This window comes from Calliphora vicina, chromosome 4, assembly GCF_958450345.1.
Source record: "Calliphora vicina chromosome 4, idCalVici1.1, whole genome shotgun sequence".
Lineage (NCBI taxonomy): Eukaryota > Metazoa > Arthropoda > Insecta > Diptera > Calliphoridae > Calliphora > Calliphora vicina.
The window spans coordinates 92,516,388-92,538,911 of record NC_088783.1 but is presented as its reverse complement, the minus strand read 5'-3'; the positions used below and the strand labels follow the sequence as shown (position 1 = coordinate 92,538,911).

General features: G+C 31.3%; 1 protein-coding gene across 1 annotated transcript in view; it reads right to left on the bottom strand.

Moving 5' to 3' along the window:
* The window catches only part of LOC135957371 (F-actin-monooxygenase MICAL3), a 513,724-nt gene that overhangs the window by 174,679 nt on the left and 316,521 nt on the right, over window positions 1-22,524 (bottom strand). The window contains exons 8-9 of the mRNA XM_065508105.1: window positions 16,638-17,135; window positions 16,383-16,556 (exon numbers count right to left, since the gene is read on the bottom strand). Of these exons, the coding sequence (XP_065364177.1) occupies window positions 16,383-16,556; window positions 16,638-17,135 (672 nt within the window). The remainder of the gene's footprint in view (window positions 1-16,382; window positions 16,557-16,637; window positions 17,136-22,524) is intronic.

Here is a 22,524-nt window from a genome sequence, read left to right as displayed (position 1 = left end):
TCTTATTGAAAATATTGGAGGCATTGTGTTGAATGGCAAGATTGATGGTGATTCTCATGGCGATTTAACTTTTTATGGTGGTAGAGGTAGTTCGTTAATTGACTATTGTATATGTTCGCATAGTTTTTTAACGTTTATCGACAATTTTGAAATTGCAAATAAACCGTACTCTGATCATATAAAACTCAAAATTAAGATTTCTTTGAATAGTATTGTCCCAGCTACTCAATCTAAAAATAGAATTCACTGGAACAAAAAGCATGCTACAAAATGTGTTCATAATTTAAATCAACTATGTTGCTCCTACTCTACCATTTCAAATATACCTGTTGATGATTTACTGTTAGAAGTAAAAAGAAAAATATTGGTTGCAGCAAACCAACCAGAACCAACGTTTTATTTTGAACTGAAACAAAAGTGGTTTGATTGGAATTGTGCTCGTTCTAGAAAAAGATGCTTGATAATCTAAAAATATTTCGTAAAATACATTCAGATACCAACAAAATAAAATATCTGTCATCAAAACGCAAATTCCTATCTGTGTGTCGCAAAATTCCTATTTGTTGATTTCTCTTCCGCCTTTGATTTGATTCCGAGAAACTCATTATTTTATAAACTGGCAACAATGGGACTGTCATCAAAAGTTATAAGAATACTTCAAAACTCACAAGAAAATACAATCAGTCGAATACTTTTTGGTAACATTTAATCCAATTCTTTTAATGGATTAAATGACCTGGCCGAAGCTCTTCCTGATGGCGTTAATGTTTATAACTTCACCGTGAAACTGCTAATGTATGCGGACGACATTGTCATTATATCCGACTCACCTGGCGGTCATCAAAATATGATTAATTCTTTACATACCTACTGCAACTTATGGCATTTGAAAGTTAACATGGCTATATCCAAAATTTTAATATTTCGTAACGGTGCAAGGATCTACAGTAATTTAATGTTTACGTATGGTGAAAACGTAATCGAAATCGTAAACTCATATAAATATCTGGGCATGGACCTATGTTACAATTTATCATTTCGTAAAAATCTGGAAAATAAATTATTAACATCTAAATTGGCAATTAATCTTATTGGTACAAATATGTTAACCATCCCAAAATAGCAATTAAAAATATACTTAAAATCTTTAGTTCTACTGCTCGTTCAATTATGTTTTACGGGGCCCAAATTTGGGGTTACAAAAAGTATGATGTTGTCGAAAAACTATTACGTTATTTTATAAAAAAGTTCTTGGCCCATAATCATAGTCAAACACTAAAGTCGGTTCTTTTCAAAAACTACTTTAAAATAAAAACCTGCTTTTTATTAATTTGCAACCAAAGTCAAAATTAAAGTATGTTTTAAATTGAACAGACTTTAACTGGGTGCCACCGCAAATGTAGAAAATGTATTCATACAATATACAACAAAATACAGACAAGTGGCAACGCTGAACAGTTGACATACAAAATAAAAAAAAAATAAAAAAAACGTTAACAATAAAAGTAACCGGGACATCTAAAGAAAGAAAGTTGTTTGTTGTGGAAAAATGGAAAAGATAAGATTAATATCATAATTACGATATTTTGGTACTAATTTTATTGATAACTGTTCAATAATTGCAAAATCTCTACCAATATCTTGTCTTAAACTTTTTTTACTTTGTGACGAACTTTTTTACTCGGAAGAACAGCTGATGCTGTTGTTAAACGAGTTAAAAACAACTTTAGCTAGTTTTATATTTAGAGCAGAGGTTCGCAAAAATAAATCCTCTCACCAACACATTCAATTCTTTATTTTATTCAGTGCACCTACAAACACACAAATACAAAAACTGAAAAAATAAAGAAAAAGTCATACACCAGTGATCATGCGTATTCCTAGTTGTCTCGTTGAGTGGACAACGACTACTAAAATGTAAGAGCATAAGAATACGTGTGATTTTATTTTCCACAATTGTGGTATGGGCTGCACATTACTGATTTAAGGGTGGATTAGCCGACTGTAATGTAATGTAACCTTAACGGAACGGAACAGCTGATCGTTTCTATTGTGTGTAAAGTAGTTAAAGCAGTTATAGTGACAAAATGTAACGTAACTGTAACGTCTGAACCTGTTAAAAACAGAATTTCTTTACGTTCCAACGTGACATTTACTAACGGTGTTGTCAACTTGTTGATTTTAAAAGTCTTTTATAAAAAATACTTATGCTCAGAACGCTTAACAATATTTTCAATGTTCTAAAAATGTTTTAAATATTTCAATAATATAAATACATAAATAAAAAACAAAATGTAAGAAAAGATAAACTTACTGTTTATTTTTGATTTTTTGTTTAAGCTTTGATATTTTTACAAATAAAGCTTGAGTGTCTGTAATTCTCATTCACTCTATAGTTTGATTTGTATAATATCTTTAGTTTTTCTAAAGCCTTTTGGGAAAAGGTTTCCTGATGATCTGGCCTAAGCAACCAGTGAAATGCACATAGTCTACGTTTACAATGCAGAAATTGAAAGGTAGACAGACGAAGTTTGATGGCGAGATGTTGAAGAGGTACAGTGTGTATTACACAGGTTTAGGTTAGTTCAAAAGAGAATGAGAAAAATGTCTGCCTTTCAATTTCTGCATTGTAAAAGGGGACAAAGGAACTAGCATATCCCACAACAATAAATGTCACTGAATTTATCAATAATTGGGAAATTTAGCACAATTCTTACTAAAAACTAAATTTTTGTATTGTTATGGTAATATTTACTTATTATACAAATTAGTTCACACAAGCATTTATAAAATGTATACTAATAATAGTCGAAAGTAATAAGTTTGAAAATATTAAATTAATATTTTGTATAGACAAATTAAATTAACTAATTAGGGCCATTATTACAACTTGCCTTTATGTTCGAAATAGTGAAAGGTGAAAATTTAAGCAATAGAAAAAGGTACCCTTAAAGTTAACTATTACTATTACGAACATAAAGGCAAGTTGTAATAATGGCCCTTAGTATAAAGTACAATACAATATTAATTAATTTTTAAGTTATCGGACCTTTAATAAATAAAGTCTGTATGACAAGGTAATAAATAATATTTATAATTGTCTCCTAATGGGTTAATATAAACATATATGAAGTCACTTCGAAGCACTTCACAATGATGGTGAATACATTATGTGTAAAAAAAGTACTATTACCAAAAAAGTTTAATAATTTTTTTTTTAAATCGTAGAAAAAAATTATAAAATCGCTTGAACAGTATTTAAAACAATTGTGTTGAAACACTTTCAAACAGCTGTTTAAATTTGTTTGTTTATGTCAAAAACATATGACACGTTTTTAATGTTCTATAATCGCACTAAAGTGTTACGTTAAGTCAACATTACGGTTACATTACATCAACGGTCGGCTAACCCAGCCTTTAGAGTCGACTTCAGCGTCAGAAGTATACTTTAACTTGTCTATGATAGACCTAAAGTCCACTCTTAAGTAAAGTCGAGTTTAAATCTCTTAAAATGTACTTTATTTTTGACTATGATTATGGGCCCTTGTATTTACCTAGCAACACACCAAATTACATTCTCTCTTTAGAAACTGGTCTTAACTCGTTATTTGTGAATACCTTAAAACTCCATTTCAATTATATCAACAAAGTACTGAACATGCCGAGTAACAGACTACCTCATAAAATTGCAAAAATTATAATTTCTAAACAAACTTACTGGGCAGAAAAGTGGTCAAACCTGTGCTTAAAAATAAATTTTTCACCAACAAATGCATCAACGCCTATTAGCTCATACTGTAAACAAATCTTACCTCTAGTAAAAACATATGAAAATTTAAACTCTGTCTCCGATGCAAGAAATTTTCAATTCCATGACCTATACTCGCAGTTAAATAACTTTTTGTTAAAGATATCTTCTTCGAAATTGTCATCTCATGCTACAAGTCTTCTTATAAGAGCTAGAGGTGGCCTTTTGGATATAAATGCTAGATCTTTTAGAAGTAATACTCTATACCTTTCACTTCATCGGGTGCTGTCCTATCTTCAACGGATTTAGAATAAAATATTTCAATAAAAGCCAACTTAATTTATCTGAGATTATAAATATTCTTAAGGGTAATTCATTTTCTTTTAATAATCTTGTTAACTATTTCGAGTCTTGTTTAAGATATAGAAAACTGTTAATTACTGAATTTGAATAATATTAAACAGTTTTATGTATAAATCTCCCTTATTATATCTTAAATTAGACTTAATTTCGTATTTGCCAATCTGGCTAACAACTAACAAGTTAAGCCATATATAGATAATTATTATTCTTTATGATTAATTTTTTGTAATCATTTTATTATTATCTATTAAATAAATAAAAAAATAATGGAAAAAAATGTCCCGTGGGACTGTGATTAAAATTAATTAAAAAAAGTATAACAAATTTTTGCGTAAAATCAAAACCATTTTTAACAGACATCAATGCACAATATTCTATTCTGGTGTTCGAATGGTTGGCCGCGAAATTGACTTCTGTATTTGTCCCGTACAAATGCCTCGGTTTTTTGCAATTATCTTGAAAATGAAAACTTGCCCAAAATCAAACATAGCACCAATTATGGGGCTAATTAAGAGCTTTAAATTAAGCCTTTTGTAAAACTAAAAATTCTATTTATTTTTACTTATTTTTCACTTTAAATGTGTACAAATTTCCCGTGCGACATAATGAACTTGCCCATATATTTATTTACTACAATCATATATATATATATTATTGCTACAATTATATGAATGGTAACTTAAACCTATTATGATTACCGCAATCATATACATAATTACAGTAAGCATAATATTGTTATAGAACTTTTTTTTTGGGAATAGTATTAGATAATTTTAATTGAGTTTTGTAAGATAACTAATGAAAAACAGATTTTCCAGGTTTCTACTTAGAGTATCCAAAACCGAAAACCGATTTATTCACCTTTGTAAACTCCGGTTTTTTTAACCGGTTTTTGTAAGTCGGTTTAATGAAATATATTTTCAAAAGCTCATTCAAAAATATTTATGAAAAACTTTGATACCATTTTTAAAAATATTGATTTATTTTATAGAAAATTGTAGCATTTGACATTTCGTAAAAGATATAAAATAATTGCATAAAGAATTCAAAAATGCAAAATTTCCATTAAATAAAAATTTAATATATACCGTTTAACCGGTTTTTTTGAAGAAAAAAACCGAAACCGCTTATCCGGTTTTTTTAAAAGACAATAACCGGTTTTTTAAAAAACACACTTTTTCGGTTAAACCGGAAATCGGTTTTTTAAATTTGCCGGTTTTTTGGACACTCTAGTTCTACACATATTCTTTATTGACTATGTCGGCGCACAGAGGGATTTTGGTGTCAAAAGTCAATTTTAAAAATCAAATGATACAGTTTTGTAGAGAAATTTTTAAAGATGAAATGTACACTTATAGTTTTAAGAAAAATTTTATTTTATTTTTAAAAAATTTAAGTAAAGTCCATGCAAGGGTGTTATGCAAAAATTTACTTATATTTTCACGCAATTCAGTGGTTTATATATGTATAGTTTTCCTAATAATACCATTTACCTTGAACATATTTGAAAAATATAACATTTCTCCATAAATAAAAAATAATTATGGGGATATCATAAACCGTTAAGAAGATATGCCCAAATCTCTAAAAATTATTTTATTTTTGATTTTCCATGGAAAAAAAGTAGCCCCACTTTCTCCCAAGCTGTTTTTTTAATAAAATGAAAGGTTGGAGTGTGTTGTTTTGTGGTGGCTATCATAGATTTAACATTAACTTTAATTTTTACAAACTTTTTTATTTGGGTGTATAAACATTTATTTTATTAAGTTTATTCTACATTTGTCATGATTTTTATTTTCAATTTTGAAAATTTTAAATGAAAATTTTATTCGATAAATTGAGTTATAGAAGCTATAGAAGGTCGCAAACAAGAATTTTATAATTTGAGAATTTTAACAAGCAATTGCAAAAAAATAAGTTCAATTGAGGAGGTTTAATACAAGATAATATTTATTTTTATCCTTTTTCTAAATATTTGTTCAAAAGATACCCTACATATATTCTAAACAAATTCACATTTACATAAACATACATACCTGAACACTAATACAAAAATAAACCCAACAAACATTTTAACATAAACTCTACAAAAAAATAATTGGTTGATCAAAATTAATTAAAAACTTCAAGAAACCGCAAGTCATCTGGCGCCGGCTGACATCGATGGACCAAAAACTGTAAGTCAAAACTTTATTTTATTTTATCAACCAAATTTATTTAAAAATAATCGAAAGATGAATATTTAACTTATAAAAAAATATATGCCTTTATATATTGAATTACATTGTAGTAAAATAATTGCTTAATATTCATGTTTCCTATATTCAACAATAAATTACACCCTACACTATAAAATACCTCATCCACCAAATTTTTGAAATTTTTAATTTGAAACTTTTATTGTAATATAATTTTTTAAATTAAATTAATTCTTTTTGAATTAAGGTGACCATTTCTTTCTTTAATTTATTACAACATAATTTAAAAATAACTTATTTCTTTAACAACGGCAGAAAACAACAAGAAACGGAAAACACATATGCGAATAACAGATTTCTTTTTTTTTATTATTATTTATTTTCAACAACCTAGCCTATTGGCCATAATCGGTTATAAATTTCTACTTTTTTGAAAACTAAGTGCACTTTTTTTATTATTTTGATATTGCTTTGTTAATTTTTATGAATTTTTTGTTATGTTTTTTTAATTGAAATTTTCTTCTTAATTTTCGATAAGAATTTATTTCAGATTTTTACTTTTGTTTTAAGTTTATAAAAGTACAAATATATCGTAACCTTAAATGCAAACGGACGTAACTACATTTTTATTGTTTTTTTCAGGAGAAGCAAAACACGTTATAAAATCAATAATAATAGAGTATTCTTGGCAATTTTTTGCGTTTGAATTTTTTTAGTTGTAATTTTTTATCACAAATTTGCGTGAACATGTAGTTTGATAAAAAGAACCATAATCAATCAAACCTCAATTTTGAATTTTGGGCGTGGACGATTTTGATAAAATTTATTTTTTTCTTAATTTAGTCCATATAATTCTCGGTGCCAAATTTCAATGCTCTACGACCTTATAATTTTGCACAAAAATGTATTGTATTTGGATTGCATGAGCGGTATGCGGTGGGCAAGCCCGATTTTAATAAAACTTAGCATAAGTTCTTCTTTTGTTTCAGAAAATATATGTAACACATTTCTAGACTTTTACTTGGATAATAAAAATTGTATGCGAAAAAATCTATTTGGATTGTATGGGCAGTGGGCGTGGTCGATTTTGATAAAATTTTAATTTTTTCTTAGTTTGGTCCATATAATTCTCGGTGCGTTCTACGACCACTCATTATACTTTGTGCAAAAAATATATGAAGCCTCTGTGCGGCGCACTTTGGGAAAAATGACCAATCTAGCTTATATTTTTTTTTAATTTATAAACCAACTATCATGCATTTTTCGATTGATATGTTAATTATGAAAATACAGGGCCGTAAATGTATGCAATGAATAAGTAGTACTTTCATAGGGATTTTGGTTTCATGTTTCACCCAATGTATTATCCAAAGTTTTATTGTGCTATTGAACCTACACTTTATTTTTGGATAAAACAAGTCCTAAAGATTACGAGGACATGATTTGTTGTAGTGAAAATGATTTTAGTAATACCTTTTGCAATTAAATATATAAAAGTATATTTTTGTCAAAATTTTTATACCCTTCACTTTCGTGAGAAGGGTATATATAAGTTTGTCATTCCGTTTGTAATTTCTACATTTTTCATTTCAGACCCTATAAAGTATATATATTCTGGATCCTTATAGATAGCGGAGTCGATAATGTCCGTCCGTCTGTCTGTCTGTCTGTCTGTCTGTCTGTCTGTCTGTCTGTCTGTCTGTCTGTCTGTCTGTCTGTCTGTCTGTCTGTCTGTCTGTCTGTCTGTCTGTCTGTCTGTCTGTCTGTCTGTCTGTCTGTCTGTCTGTCTGTCTGTCTGTCTGTCTGTCTGTCTGTCTGTCTGTCTGTCTGTCTGTCTGTCTGTCTGTCTGTCTGTCTGTCTGTCTGTCTGTCTGTCTGTCTGTCTGTCTGTCTGTCTGTCTGTCTGTCTGTCTGTCTGTCTGTCTGTCTGTCTGTCTGTCTGTCTGTCTGTCTGTCTGTCTGTCTGTCTGTCTGTCTGTCTGTCTGTCTGTCTGTCTGTCTGTCTGTCTGTCTGTCTGTCTGTCTGTCTGTCTGTCTGTCTGTCTGTCTGTCTGTCTGTCTGTCTGTCTGTCTGTCTGTCTGTCTGTCTGTCTGTCTGTCTGTCTGTCTGTCTGTCTGTCTGTCTGTCTGTATGTCTGTCTGTCTGTCTGTTGAAATCAGTTTTCTGAAGACCCCAGATATCTTCGGGATCCAAATCTTCAATAATTCTGTCAGACATGCTTTCGAGAATTTTGCTATTTAAAATCAGCAAAATCGGTCCACAAATGGCTGAGATATGAGGAAAAAACCAAGACAATCTCGATTTTTTACCTATTTTTATACCCTTCAGCTTCGTGAGAAGGGTATATATAAGTTTGTCATTCCGTTTGTAATTTCTACATTTTTCATTTCCGACCCTATAAAGTATATATATTCTGGATCCTTATAGATAGCGGAGTCGATTAAGCCATGTCCGTCTGTCTGTCTGTCCGTCTGTCTGTCTGTCTGTTGAAATCAATTTTCTGAAGGCCCCAGATATCTCCGGGATCCAAATCTTCAACAATTCTGTCAGACATACTTTCGAGAATTTTGCTATTTAAAATCAGCAAAATCCGTCCATAAATAACGGAGATATGAGCAAAAATCCGAGACAACCTCTGAAAATTTCATCAAAAAACACAATGTATTGCATGCTTTGACAAAAAAACAACAAAACGTATGCTTGGATGTGCAAGCTTTGTGTATTTTGTTTTTTTTTGTGTTTTGTTTCTTTTGGCGTTGTTGTTGTTTTTTATACAACTAAAGTTTAGTTTGGTTGTGTGTTGGTTTTTTTGACAAAAAAACAACAAATCGTATGTTTGAATGTGCATGCTTTGCGTATTTTGTTTTTTTTTTGTGTTTTGTTTCTTTTGGCGTTGTTGTTGTTTTTTATACAACTAAACTTTTGTTTGGTTGTGTGTTGTTTTTTTTGACAAAAAATCAACAAATCGTATGTTTGAATGTGCATACTTTGCGTATTTTGTTTCTTTTGGCGTTGTTGTTGTTTTTTATACAATTAAACGTGTGTTTGGATGTGTGTTGGTTTCATTGCCTTGCGTATTTTGTTTTTGTTTTTTCTTTTGGTGTTCTGTTTCGTTTGGCGTTGTTGTTGTTCTTGATAAATTTAGGATGCTGTACGCTGAAAGTGGGCAATGTACATACATACATATATACTAATTATAAAAAATAATAATGCATCCACAACAAAGGTGAAGGGTATATAAGATTCGGCATAGCCGAATATAGCACTCTTACTTGTTTTACCTATATCTGGATTACTAAGACATTAATATAGACAATATGGATATCTAATGATAGATATTTCAAACACATTTGCAACGACGTATATAAGACCATAGTAAGTTGGACCTACAATGGGTCAAAATCGGGAAAAAAATTTTGAACCCGAATTTTTTTAAAAAAAAATAAAAAATTGAAAAAACAAAAAAATTTTTTTTAAAATTTAGAAAAAAAAATTTTTTTAAATTTAAAAAAAAAAATTTTAAATTTAAAAAAAAAAAAAATTTAAATTTAAAAAAAATAAAATAACAATCGAAAATTTTTTTTTTCCAAAAAATTCAAAAAAAAAAACTGGAAAAAAATTAAATTTTGTTTACCTAAAAATATTTAAAATTTTGAAGTATAATTTGGTGAAGGGCATATAAGATTCGGCACAGCCGACTATAGCACTCTTACTTGTTTAATGTGAAAAGGTATTAGAAAAACGTACCCCTAATTGCCGACAAAATAATTTCTGAATTTGAAACTAGACCTAATAAAGTAAGTCTGGACAAAAAATTGGCTGCCACAAAGTATAATTTTAAGCAATTGTTTAACCATTTGGCCTGGCACCAATATTTTTCTACGAACCCTGGCACTATTTACATTTGCAAATACGTATAATACATTTAATTTCATATATAATCATATTGTTAGGGATACTCAACCATTAATAAACCACAATAGGACCAGGCTTCAAATAACTAGTACCAAAACAGTGTTTAAAATTGAGATATTTACATATATAAATAGTAGGCCGGGTCGAATTGTATGGACGATAAAAAAGTAAGAAATCATATAGCAGAAACGCAATCTACGGAAAATTCTAAGAAAGTTTCCTCAAGAAACCCTAGGTCTAAAATGAAATCCTATCTTGCGCATTTCGACTTTTATTCAATGATATTTCAGTATATATATTCTTTTTTAATAGTTTTTTTTTTGGATAAAATTCGAAATGCGCGAGATTGATTTTAGACCTATGGTTTCTTGTGGAAAATTTCTTAGAATTTTCCGTAGAATGCGTTTCTGCTATACGATTTTTATGAAAAAAATCGACCCACCCTAATAAAGGGTTAATCAAATATATCTTGTGGGCGATATTCAATTGTTTGTTTTTATGGGTTTTTTGCCTGTTTTTTGAAAGTAAAATAAAAATTTTCGTTTCTGAATTTATATTGAAACGACAATAAAAAACTAAAATTTGTTTTCGTTTTCAATATAAATTCCCAAATGGAAATTTTTATTTTCTAAAACAGGCAGTGAAATTATTGTGCATCCGATTTTTAAGCAATTAAGGGTTTTCCAACATTTTATGGTCTTTTACTGTCTAATAAGGCTGTTTGTTTCTTACAGATAACAAAACGCAAGAAACCTCATCATAAACAAGAGGTTTTTTTTAAATTTTTCAATGAAAATTCTTATTTTTAAATAATTCTTCTAGGTTACAAAACGCGCGAAATCCCATCATAAACAAGAGGTTGTTTTCAAAATTTTTCAATGAAAATTAATTTTTTAAATAATTTTTATTGCAAAAAGCTATTGCTATAATTTAATTAACATATAAAAAGATGTTTTTGTTGAGTTTTATTTAACGAAAAATTCTGATTTATTTTGTTGAACTTTAATACCAAGAAAAATTGGTGCACCCTGTAATGAAACAGGGTGTCTACAAATACAATATATTTAAAGATCACTCTATTAGCTACAATCGCTTCATACATTTCTTAATGCTCAGATCAATAGTTTAAAAGATACGATTTTTTATAAGCTAGATTGGTGATATTTCCCACTGTGCGGTATTGAGCTTAACAACATAGTTTGCGATATTTGGATATTTAGTAGTAGAAAAAATACAATTTTTCCTATACGATACATACTAATTTCAAATCGATATATCTCGGTCAGGTCTACCTAGCGAAACGCCGGGACACGTGTAACTTTTTTCTACCGATCTAACATTTCCCGTTGGGCAGAACTATCGCCGATCACTGACCCTACTATTTGTCGCATAGTGTTCTTTAATAATATTCAAACTTTAGTATATTTAATTAATTACTCAATTTGAAGTAATGCTTAGTCAATAATTTTAGTACTGTTGGCACGTATTTAGTTTTTAAAATAAAAAGACCAACAATATATTTATATTTTATAAAAAAGATTCTTTAATAATTCAAATTCAAAAAACGAATGAAAAAATATTTTTCATTTTGTTATTATAAAAGCAAAGTAAATGTGATTAATTTTAAAAAGTTTTATTTGTTACAATTTTTGTGTGACAAGTATATTTTTGTAAAGTGTTTGTTTTAGAGCACCACAGTACTCCCCCTCCAGCGTTGTCAAACAGCGAATCTGACTCTTTTTGTCTTCTTAAATACATCTGGGGAATCTGTAAAACTTAAACAAGGTTTTAATCTATCTATGGTAACAACATTTTCCTTTCCGTTAATTAGAAGTTTAAAAAATTTATCAGTTCTTGAAATAACTTTATATGGGCCATTATACGGAGGTTGAAGTGGTTTCTTTACTGCGTCACATCTGACGAATACATGTTCACAATCTTTAAGTTTATCATTAACGAATGTTTTGCTGTTGCTATTACAACCAGTTATTAAAGGCTTGATACTTAACATGTGATCTCGAAATAATTTAATCCATTCTGTGTCACTAATATTAGGAGATTTTTCTTCGATTAGTTCACCTGGTAAAGTTAGAGATGTTCCATATACCATTTCTGCAGCAGACACATTGGAGTCCGTCATAATTCTTGTGCGCAGACCAAGCATGACAAGTGGTAGAATGCTTACCCAATCTTTCTTCTCATAACACTTCAGTGCAGACTTCAAAGTTCGGTGCCATCTTTCAATTAGCCCATTTGATTGAGGGTGATAAGAGGTCGTATGTGTTACTCTTGAGCCGAATAATTTGGAAAGTTCACGAAATAATTTACTTTCAAATTGTCTTCCTTGGTCGGTTATTATTTGTTTTGGTACTCCAAATCTAGATATCCAAATATTAGTAAAAGCGGCTGCAACTGTTTCAGCTTTTATGTCTGTTAATGGAATAGCTTCCGTCCATTTTGTATACCTATCAATACATGTTAGGAGATATCGATAACCTTGGCAACTTTCCAATTGACCTACAATTTCTATATTGATATGCTTGAATCGTTCTGTTGGTGGTTTAAATTCGCCCAAAGGACTTTTCGTATGCCGGTTTACCTTTGATTTTTGACACGCAATGCAACATCTAGCCCATTCTGAAACATCTTTTCTTAAGGATTTCCAAATATAACGCGAACGTACCAAATCTACAGAAGCTTTAGAACCTGGATGGGATAAGTTATGAAGATTATCAAATACTAATTTCCGAAAAGATTTTGTCAAATAAGGTCTTATTTTCGAATTGGAGACGTCACAGTAAATCTTATATTCCCCATTATTTACTAATTTTAAATTAAGAGAAGAATTGTTGTTGTTTATAAGTGACATTAGCTCTTCATCAATCTTTTGTTCTTCAGCCAACTTGTGGAAATCTAAAATTGCTTGAATACGGGACAGAGTATCAGCAACAATATTGTCTTTTCCTTTTATATGACGAATATCGGTAGTATACTGACTTATATAATCCAACTGTCTTAACTGTCTAGGAGAAGCTTTATCAGGTTTTTGTTTAAACGCGTATATGAGTGGTTTGTGATCGGAAAAAATACAAAATTGACGACCTTCCAAAAAATATTGAAAGTGTTTCAGTGTGGCAAATATGGCCAGTAGTTCACGGTCATACGCACTGTATTTTATCTGGGTCTTATTAAGTTTTTTAGAAAAAAATCCCAATGGTTTCCACTCACCTTCTATAAGCTGCTGTAATACACCTCCCATTGCTGCATCCGATGCATCTACACACAAGGAAGTGGGAACATTTTCTTTTGGATAACACAAAAGAGTTGCTTTGGCCAGTTGTTGCTTACATTCTTCGAATGCTTGTTTTCTTGATTCATTCCATTCAATAGGACGTTTATCATTCTTAATATTACCTTGATGTATTCCATGTAAAATTGCTTGATGTTTTGCGGCATGTGGTATGAAACGTCGGTAGAAGTTAATCATACCTAAGAAACACTTGAGCTCCTTAACAGTTTCAGGTAGTTTGTACTGTGAAATGGCTTCAACGCGACTGGGAAGTGGTTTCAGGCCCTTTTCCGTAACCAAATAACCAAGGAATTCAAGTTGTGATACTCCAAACACACATTTCGAAAAGTTTATGGTAAGACCATATTGACGCAGCCTTTCAAATAAACTCCTTAAATGCTTCTGATGTTCTTGCTCGCTTTCAGATGCAATTAGTAAATCATCAATATAAACGTATATGAAGTCCAAATCTCTTGTTACTTCATGCATAAAACGTTGGAAGGATTGTGCAGCATTGCACAAACCAAATGTCATTCTGAGAAACTCAAAATTTCCCATCGGTGTTGTTATTGCCGTCTTTTTAATGTCGTCTTCTGCGACAGGAATGTGGTGGTATGCTTTTACTAAATCTACCTTACTAAATACTTTCTTACCATCCAAGAGCATTCCAAAATCGTGAATATGTGGAACAGCATAACAATCAGGTATGGTACGTACATTAAGATTACGGTAGTCACCACAGGGACGCCACTCTCCATTGGATTTCTTGACCATGTGTAGTGGGCTTGCCCAGTTACTACTGGAAGGACGACAAATTCCAAGACGAACCATTTCATTGAATTCTTTTTTAACTACAAGTAGCTTTTCAGGTGAAAGACGTCTTGGTTTGCAAAATACTGGAGGACCATTTGTGGTTTCTATAAAATGTTTGACTGAATGTTTTGCTTTAGAATGAAAATTTATTTTTGATAGATCATTATATTCCATTATAAGAGAATAGAATGGAGACGAAGGTGATATGGTTTTTATTGACAAATTTTGATAATTAACTACTATACCTTTAGCACTGTTTTTAGATTTGGGATCGATGAGGCAATTATTTCTAACGTCAATGAGTAGGCCATAATTACCCAAAAAATCTGATCCAATAATTGGTTTATCTATATCAGCAATGACAAAATCCCATGTGAAATTCCGCTTTAGTCCCAAATCGATAGTAAGAGTTTTGATTCCAAAAGTTCGAATTATCGACTTATTTGCTGCATATAAAATTAGTGAACTAGGTTGTTGCTTGTGTTGTAATGATGATACTGGAATTACTGAAACGTCTGCTCCAGAATCGACTAAAAACCTGGATTTCGATTTAATATCTCGAATAAACAGGCGACATAGCTCTTGGCTACTCCCATCCGTCACCGAAGATGGAGCGCCGATTAGTTTTCCTGATTTGATTGATTGAAATTGCAAGGGACAACACATTTCTTAGCTTTGTTTCCAAATTTGAAATGATACCAACATAATGGTTTATCTTTGCTTGAAACTGACTTGGCACGACTACGTTTACCTGTTGTCTTGCTCTTACTCCTCGATCTTCCGAAAGATTCCATTTTGTTGCACAGACTTTCCAGCTGACGTTCAATATTATCGAGCCTGCTCGTACGGTTTTCTGATGACGTGGAAATCGTATGGAGTTCTGTATCTGAACAATCACAAATTTTATCTGCCATGGTGGCCAGTTTTTCTAAGCGGTCTTCACTGACGGATAAAATTGCCTTCATTTGAGATGGTAGCCGCTGCATCCAAAGTTGTTTTAAAATATCATCCGATACTCTACCTTGAGCTAAGGAACGCATTTGACTTAACAAATCTGATGGTTTTCTATCCGATAATTCTACTTCTGTCAAAAGTTTCTTGGGACGCTTATCTTCAGAGTCGGAAAATGAACTGATGAGTTTTGCTTTCAAGGTTTCGTACATGTTTGCAGCCGGAGGGTTGATTATGATGTCTTGCACTTTCTCGAGAATGTTGCTTTCTATTGATGCCACAATTGTGTGAAATTTCGTTGCGTCTTGAGTAACACCAGCCATTATTAACTGCGATTCCATTTGTTTAAACCAAAGCAATGGATCTGAACGCCAAAATGGTGGTGCTTTTACTGCGACTCTTGAAATTTCCATATGAGGAGAATTTGATGGTAGAGATGAAAAATCGTCTTCGGAAGTTGACATCCTTATTACATAAAATCTTTAAAATGCGGGGTCACCAATTTGTTGGCACGTATTTAGTTTTTAAAATAAAGAGACCAACAATATATTTATATTTTATAAAAAAGATTCTTTAATAATTCAAATTCAAAAAACGAATGAAAAAATATTTTTCATTTTGTTATTATAAAAGCAAAGTAAATGTGATTAATTTTAAAAAGTTTTATTTGTTACAATTTTTGTGTGACAAGTATATTTTTGTAAAGTGTTTGTTTTAGAGCACCACAGTACCACAGTTCTTTTTTTTAAATTCTATTTATATTGGAAAAAGTACTGAATATACCATCCATGGTATCAATGCTTCGTTTTTAATTAAATTGCAGTTTGCTTACTCAAAACTAAATTTTCTGTCTCACAAATTCTTGAAAAATCATCTTCACAAAAAAATCATCCTAAAAATTCTTCCCAAAAAATCATCCACGCCATAATCGCTATAAATATACTACTTACTGTTTAGAAAGATAATTTAGTGCATATTACAATTCTCCTATAAGTATTTGTATGATAAAACAAATATTTATAATACAAAGTAAAATTGTAGGAGATCAAAATTTTTAGAACTCGCAATTTGTTTTGTTTTTTGCAGCAGTCCAATTCATCTTACCTGAATCAAATACATCAGCTTCTTTGGCTATAGTACCCTTTCGGGAACTTTCATCGCCATTCTCATTGTTGGATTGATTTTCCATAAAGACTTCACCTTTTTCGAAACGTTCTCTTAAGGTCTTTGAATCCACTTCAATGTCAATATCGCATTTTTTGTCACATGCAGTAATAGCTAACCAAAGAGAACGATGAATTAAAAACAAATTATATATATTTTGAGGAAACAACATTTTATAAATAAGGAATTATGTACCTTGTTCTGAATCGGCTACGGCCTGTTGGTACATTTCCCTAATACGTGCTTGTTTTCCCATGAATAAGCGCGATCTGATATTTTGAATTTCTTGTTTACGTTCTTCACGCCGTTCTTCCTTCCTAATTCCGTGTCCTTTTTCAAAAAGAGTACGTATGTCGTTCATAGCTTCGCCTATACCGACTGGACGTTCTCGTTTATGCTCGCGCTTTTTTTGTCGTACCAAATCGGCATTAGGACTGTCGGATGTAGAGTCATAATCAATATCATAATCATCGTTATCTGATGACGCACTTGCGTCTTGCTGGCTATTAGCACTCAAACCTAGTTGCTGTAGTTTGGCAACTTTCGATAATATAGACGCACTGCGTGTAACAACATTGTTATTAGTTTTGTGTGCATCCTGCTGATCGTCATTGTTTTGTTCGAATACTTGAAATCTGGAACGCACATTAAGTTGCTGTAATTCTTCAAGTCCCAAATCGGGCTTGTCGGATGCTAAAAATGTAGAATGAAAGTAGAGCATAGTTACTTTTTATTTCTACCATACGAACATATTTAGCAATTAAAAGCAGTTTATTATCGATATATGTGCAAAAGTAAAGTTTTAGAACACAAGTATATTTTATTCAACTTAACAAAAAAATGTTTTTAATAAACATACACATTTCCTATATTCTGACCAAATTTCGTATTTTTAATTCCACTTGTTTCGGCCATATCATGTTATTAACAGCGGGTGTTCGCTGAGGCGAGTCAATGTATTTCCACATACAGTGGTGGCCAGGAATTTAAGACAAAAATTGTTTGCTAAATTCCATGTAATTGTCATTTATTTTTTCAAATATTTCCACAAATATGTATGCATGAGGACTGTTTTAACACACAAGTGTGTTTTATTCGACAGTGTCAACAACTTGACCAAAAAAAAATTTTTTTTAAATAAACATATTTTCTCCAATTTATATCATTGTATTTTTATTATTATAAAATATTAGGATAAAATTTCGTATTTTTAGTTCCATTAGTTTCGGTCATATCATGTTATTAACAGCGGATGTTCGCTGAGGTGGGTCAACGTATTTCCACATATATATGTTTTACCGATTTTTCCAAACATTTTTCAGAAACTAGAAACATTAATAATAAATTTCATACCCTTAGAGGTCCTTTTATTTTGGCTCTATCGCACTTAAAATTCAGTTGATGAAAAAAATTCAAGTATTTGTCTTAAATTGGTGGCCACCACTGTATGTTATCCCGATTTTGCCAAAAAAATTTGGGCAACTATAAATATTAATACTAAATTCCATTCCAAGGTCCTTTTATTTTGGCACTATCATACTTAAAATTCAGTATGTATAGTATAGTGCCCGACAAAATAAAATGACTTTTTGTGAATCAATGGTAAAAATGGTCCGATCTTTTTTTCCAATAGTGTTGCAATGATTCTCAATTTTCAACTTACTATGAGAAAAGAATTAATTTTTGAATAAGGTTTACAATTCACCTTTTCAAAACTTGTTTCTAATATTTTCATATTCAGTGAACTATGAGGGTAGTAAATATATATTTTTATACAATATATGATTTCGACAACGATAAATCGAACTAATAAACAAGTTGTATAGTAAAAAGACCACCGATAATTCTGACCAGGTTTATCAACGGAAAGAAAAATAATAAAATGGTTAAAATAAGCACAGTCTAAAATATTGGTAACATGTGCATATGTTTTGTTAAAAGAGCTTTAACCAAAGATGTAAACTAATGTGCTGTTTTTCTATAGCAAACGAGTGCTTTGAGTGGATATTTTACGTGTATTTTGTTATTGTTACAATAACAAAACACATGTTGAATTTCCACTCAAAGTACTCGTTTGGATTAGAAAAACATCGTATAAATGAAAACAACTAAAAAATTTTCTTAATAAAAGGGTGTATAAATAGTGCTCACAATTTTTCTCTGGACTTTTACTATTTAAGCTTTGGTTAAAGCCACGGCGGCATGAAATAACCCGCCACGAAATAATCCCCCAAAAATAAAATGAAATAACCCCCCAAAAATTAGTACAGAGAGCAACAACAACGATTTTTGGGGAGTTATTTAATTTTATTTTTGGGGTATTATTTGATTTTTTTAATTTCATATTGTTACGAAATTGTACTTGAATTCAAATATAACGATTTTAAGGGCTGATTTAAAAGTAGCATAATGCTTTCAAATAACAGTGCTGTAAGGGCAGACTGTAACATATCTGTGGGCATTGTTAAATAAAAGCTTTCAGTTTATTTGATCATAAGTTGGCAACGCTTTATTCGAATATTCAGTTAAAGAACATTGTAGAAAGTACACCACAGATGGCGTATGATCTAGAATATTCGAACTTTGACAGTTAAATAGCTTTCTAGATGGTAATGCAGTGTTATAAATAGTGGCAGAGGTTGCAGTCGTGAGTGAGTTTATCAGAGACGCTTTTCGAATAAACATCAACTAAGTGTGTTGTGTTTTTCAAGTAAATTCGTGTACATTATAATTTGTGTCTGTAATTCTGATAATTTATAAACCTGTATAAAAAACATTGAGTGGCTATTTAATTCTGTGGTTGTTGTACATTTTAAAGAAATAAAGAGTTGTTACAATTTTTAAACTACTAAACGGCTTTTATTTGCAATCAAAAGTATCCGGTTTATTTAAAAGAAATAAACTAACGTTTTGAAAAAGTTAAAACGTAACAATTGGTGTCAGAAGTGGGATTGCAAAATAATAAGCATGAAGTTTGAGGAACTAAAAGTTGAACAACTCAAGAAAGAACTGAGTAAGTTGGAGTTACCAACAGCAGGTAATAAGGCGGAATTGCAGAAGAGGCTGATAGACGAATTCAAGCGGCGTGATATTGACATCGGTGCTTACGAATTCGAGTATAAGGAAGAAATGGAAGTTTCTACGCGTTCAGCAACAAGCAGCATGGATTTAAGCACAATGTTTGCGGCTATGATGGAAAAGATGGAGGGAATGCAAATGAAACTTCAAGAAACTTCTAAAGTAAACAACGAGAACCTGGAAGCGAAAATGAACGAAAATTCGAAACAGCTTGCGGAGGTTAAAACTGAACTTCTAGCTGCCGTCAAAGAAGCATTTCAAGAAACTTCTAGAGTCAACAATGAAAAATTATTAGCTGAAGTTCAAGTCAACAACGAGAAACTCCTAGCTGAAATGGAAGCGAAATTTCAAGAATCATCTAGAGTCACAGTTCTAGTTCAGTTCGGACGTGTTTATTTTTACTCCGAGTTAACTCGTTATTTTAATGTATCTATCGGAAAATAAATATAAATATCACCTGTTTATTATTTATGCGAAAGGACGCTTATATTTTAATAATATTATTAAATAAAACAAGTAAGAGTGCTATAGTCGGCTGTGCCGAATCTTATATACCCTTCACCAAATTATACTTCAAAATTTTAAATATTTTTAGGTAAACAAAATTTAATTTTTTTCCAGTTTTTTTTTTTGAATTTTTTGGAAAAAAAAATTTTTCGATTGTTATTTTATTTTTTTTTAAATTTAATTTTTTTTTTTTAAATTTAAAATTTTTTTTTTTAAATTTAAAAAATTTTTTTTTTCTAAATTTTAAAAATTTTTTTTTTGTTTTTTCAATTTTTTATTTTTTTTAAAAAAAATTCGGGTTCAAAATTTTTTTCCCGATTTTGACCCATTGTAGGTCCAACTTACTATGGTCTTATATACGTCGTTGCAAATGTGTTTGAAATATCTATCATTAGATATCCATATTGTCTATATTAATGTCTTAGTAATCCAGATATACATAGGTAAAACAAGTAAGAGTGCTATATTCGGCTATGCCGAATCTTATATACCCTTCACCTTTGTTGTGGATGCATTATTATTTTTTATAATTAGTATATATGTATGTATGTACATTGCCCACTTTCAGCGTACAGCATCCTAAATTTATCAAGAACAACAACAACGCCAAACGAAACAGAACACCAAAAGAAAAAACAAAATCAAAATACGCAAGGCAATGAAACCAACACACATCCAAACACACGTTTAATTGTATAAAAAACAACAACAACGCCAAAAGAAACAAAATACTCAAAGTATGCACATTCAAACATACGATTTGTTGATTTTTTGTCAAAAAAACCAACACACAACCAAACAAAAGTTTAGTTGTATAAAAAACAACAACAACGCCAAAAGAAACAAAACACAAAAAAAAAACAAGTAAGAAAGTATGGTCGGTCAAGCCCGACCATATAATACCCTACACTAAGTAAAAGAGCAAAAACATTTTTCTTTTAAAATTTCAATAATTCATATTTTTGAGTGATTTTCGGAAGTGGGAGCTATGACCAATTATGGACCGATCACCATGAAATTAGGTCGTGTGATTTATGTCTATATTAAAGTTAACTATGTTGAATTTTATGTGTTTACCAACATTTTTAAGCGATTTATGCACGTTAAAGTGATTTTCGGAAGCGGGTCTATATGGGAGCTATGACTAATTATGGACCGATCATAACAAAATTTGGTGACATGAATTTTGTGTATATAAAACTTATTTGGAGCGAAATTTGTGGAGATACATATATAAATTAAACATTTATGACCGATAAAGTCCAATTTCGGGAGGACATTTGTATGGGGGCTAGGTGAAATAGTGGACCGATTTCAGCCAATTTCAATAGGCTTGGTCCTTGAGCCGAAAAAATAATATGTACCAAATTTGATCGAAATATCTTCAAAATTGCGACCTGTACTCTGCGCACAAGGTTTACATGGACAGCCAGCCAGCCAGCCAGCCAACCAGACGGACGGACGGACATCGCTTAATCGACTCAGAAAGTGATTCTAAGTCGATCGGTATACTTTAAGGTGGGTGTTAGACTAATATTTTTGGGCGTTACAAACATCTGCACAAACGCATAATACCCTCCCCACTATGGTGGTGTAGGGTATAACAAAATACGCAAAGCATGCACATTCAAACATACGATTTGTTGTTTTTTTGTCAAAAAAACCAACACACAACCAAACTAAACTTTAGTTGTATAAAAAACAACAACAACGCCAAAAGAAACAAAACACAAAAAAAACAACCCATCGGGAAAAAGATGCAGTAAAGAGGCCTTCCTAAATGCCTCATTTTGCAGACACAAGGACTTGCAAAATCATTTTGCCGCATTGCAAAATCATTTCAATTTTACACGGCGTGTCATTGCGAGCCAAGGCCTTGCATACTCGCTGCTGTTAGAGGGCTGAGAGAAGGCCTACTTATGATGGGCTGTTGGCAGCCAACAAGCTCACTTGTTATTAGAAGGGGATTCATAGGGCTTCTTGAACACCTTCTAAGAGCAGGCAGGGTGGAATGAGTATCGGATCTTTTAGAATGTGTAAGTATGCCTTTTAGAAGGCCTACAAATTGAAGTCCTATCATTTTTTCCCGCTGGGAAAATACACAAAGCTTGCACATCCAAGCATACGTTTTGTTGTTTTTTTGTCAAAGCATGCAATACATTGTGTTTTTTGATGAAATTTTCAGAGGTTGTCTCGGATTTTTGCTCATATCTCCGTTATTTATGGACGGATTTTGCTGATTTTAAATAGCAAAATTCTCGAAAGTATGTCTGACAGAATTGTTGAAGATTTGGATCCCGGAGATATCTGGGGCCTTCAGAAAATTGATTTCAACAGACAGACAGACAGACAGACAGACGGACATGGCTTAATCGACTCCGCTATCTATAAGGATCCAGAATATATATACTTTATAGGGTCGGAAATGAAAAATGTAGAAATTACAAACGGAATGACAAACTTATATATACCCTTCTCACGAAGCTGAAGGGTATAA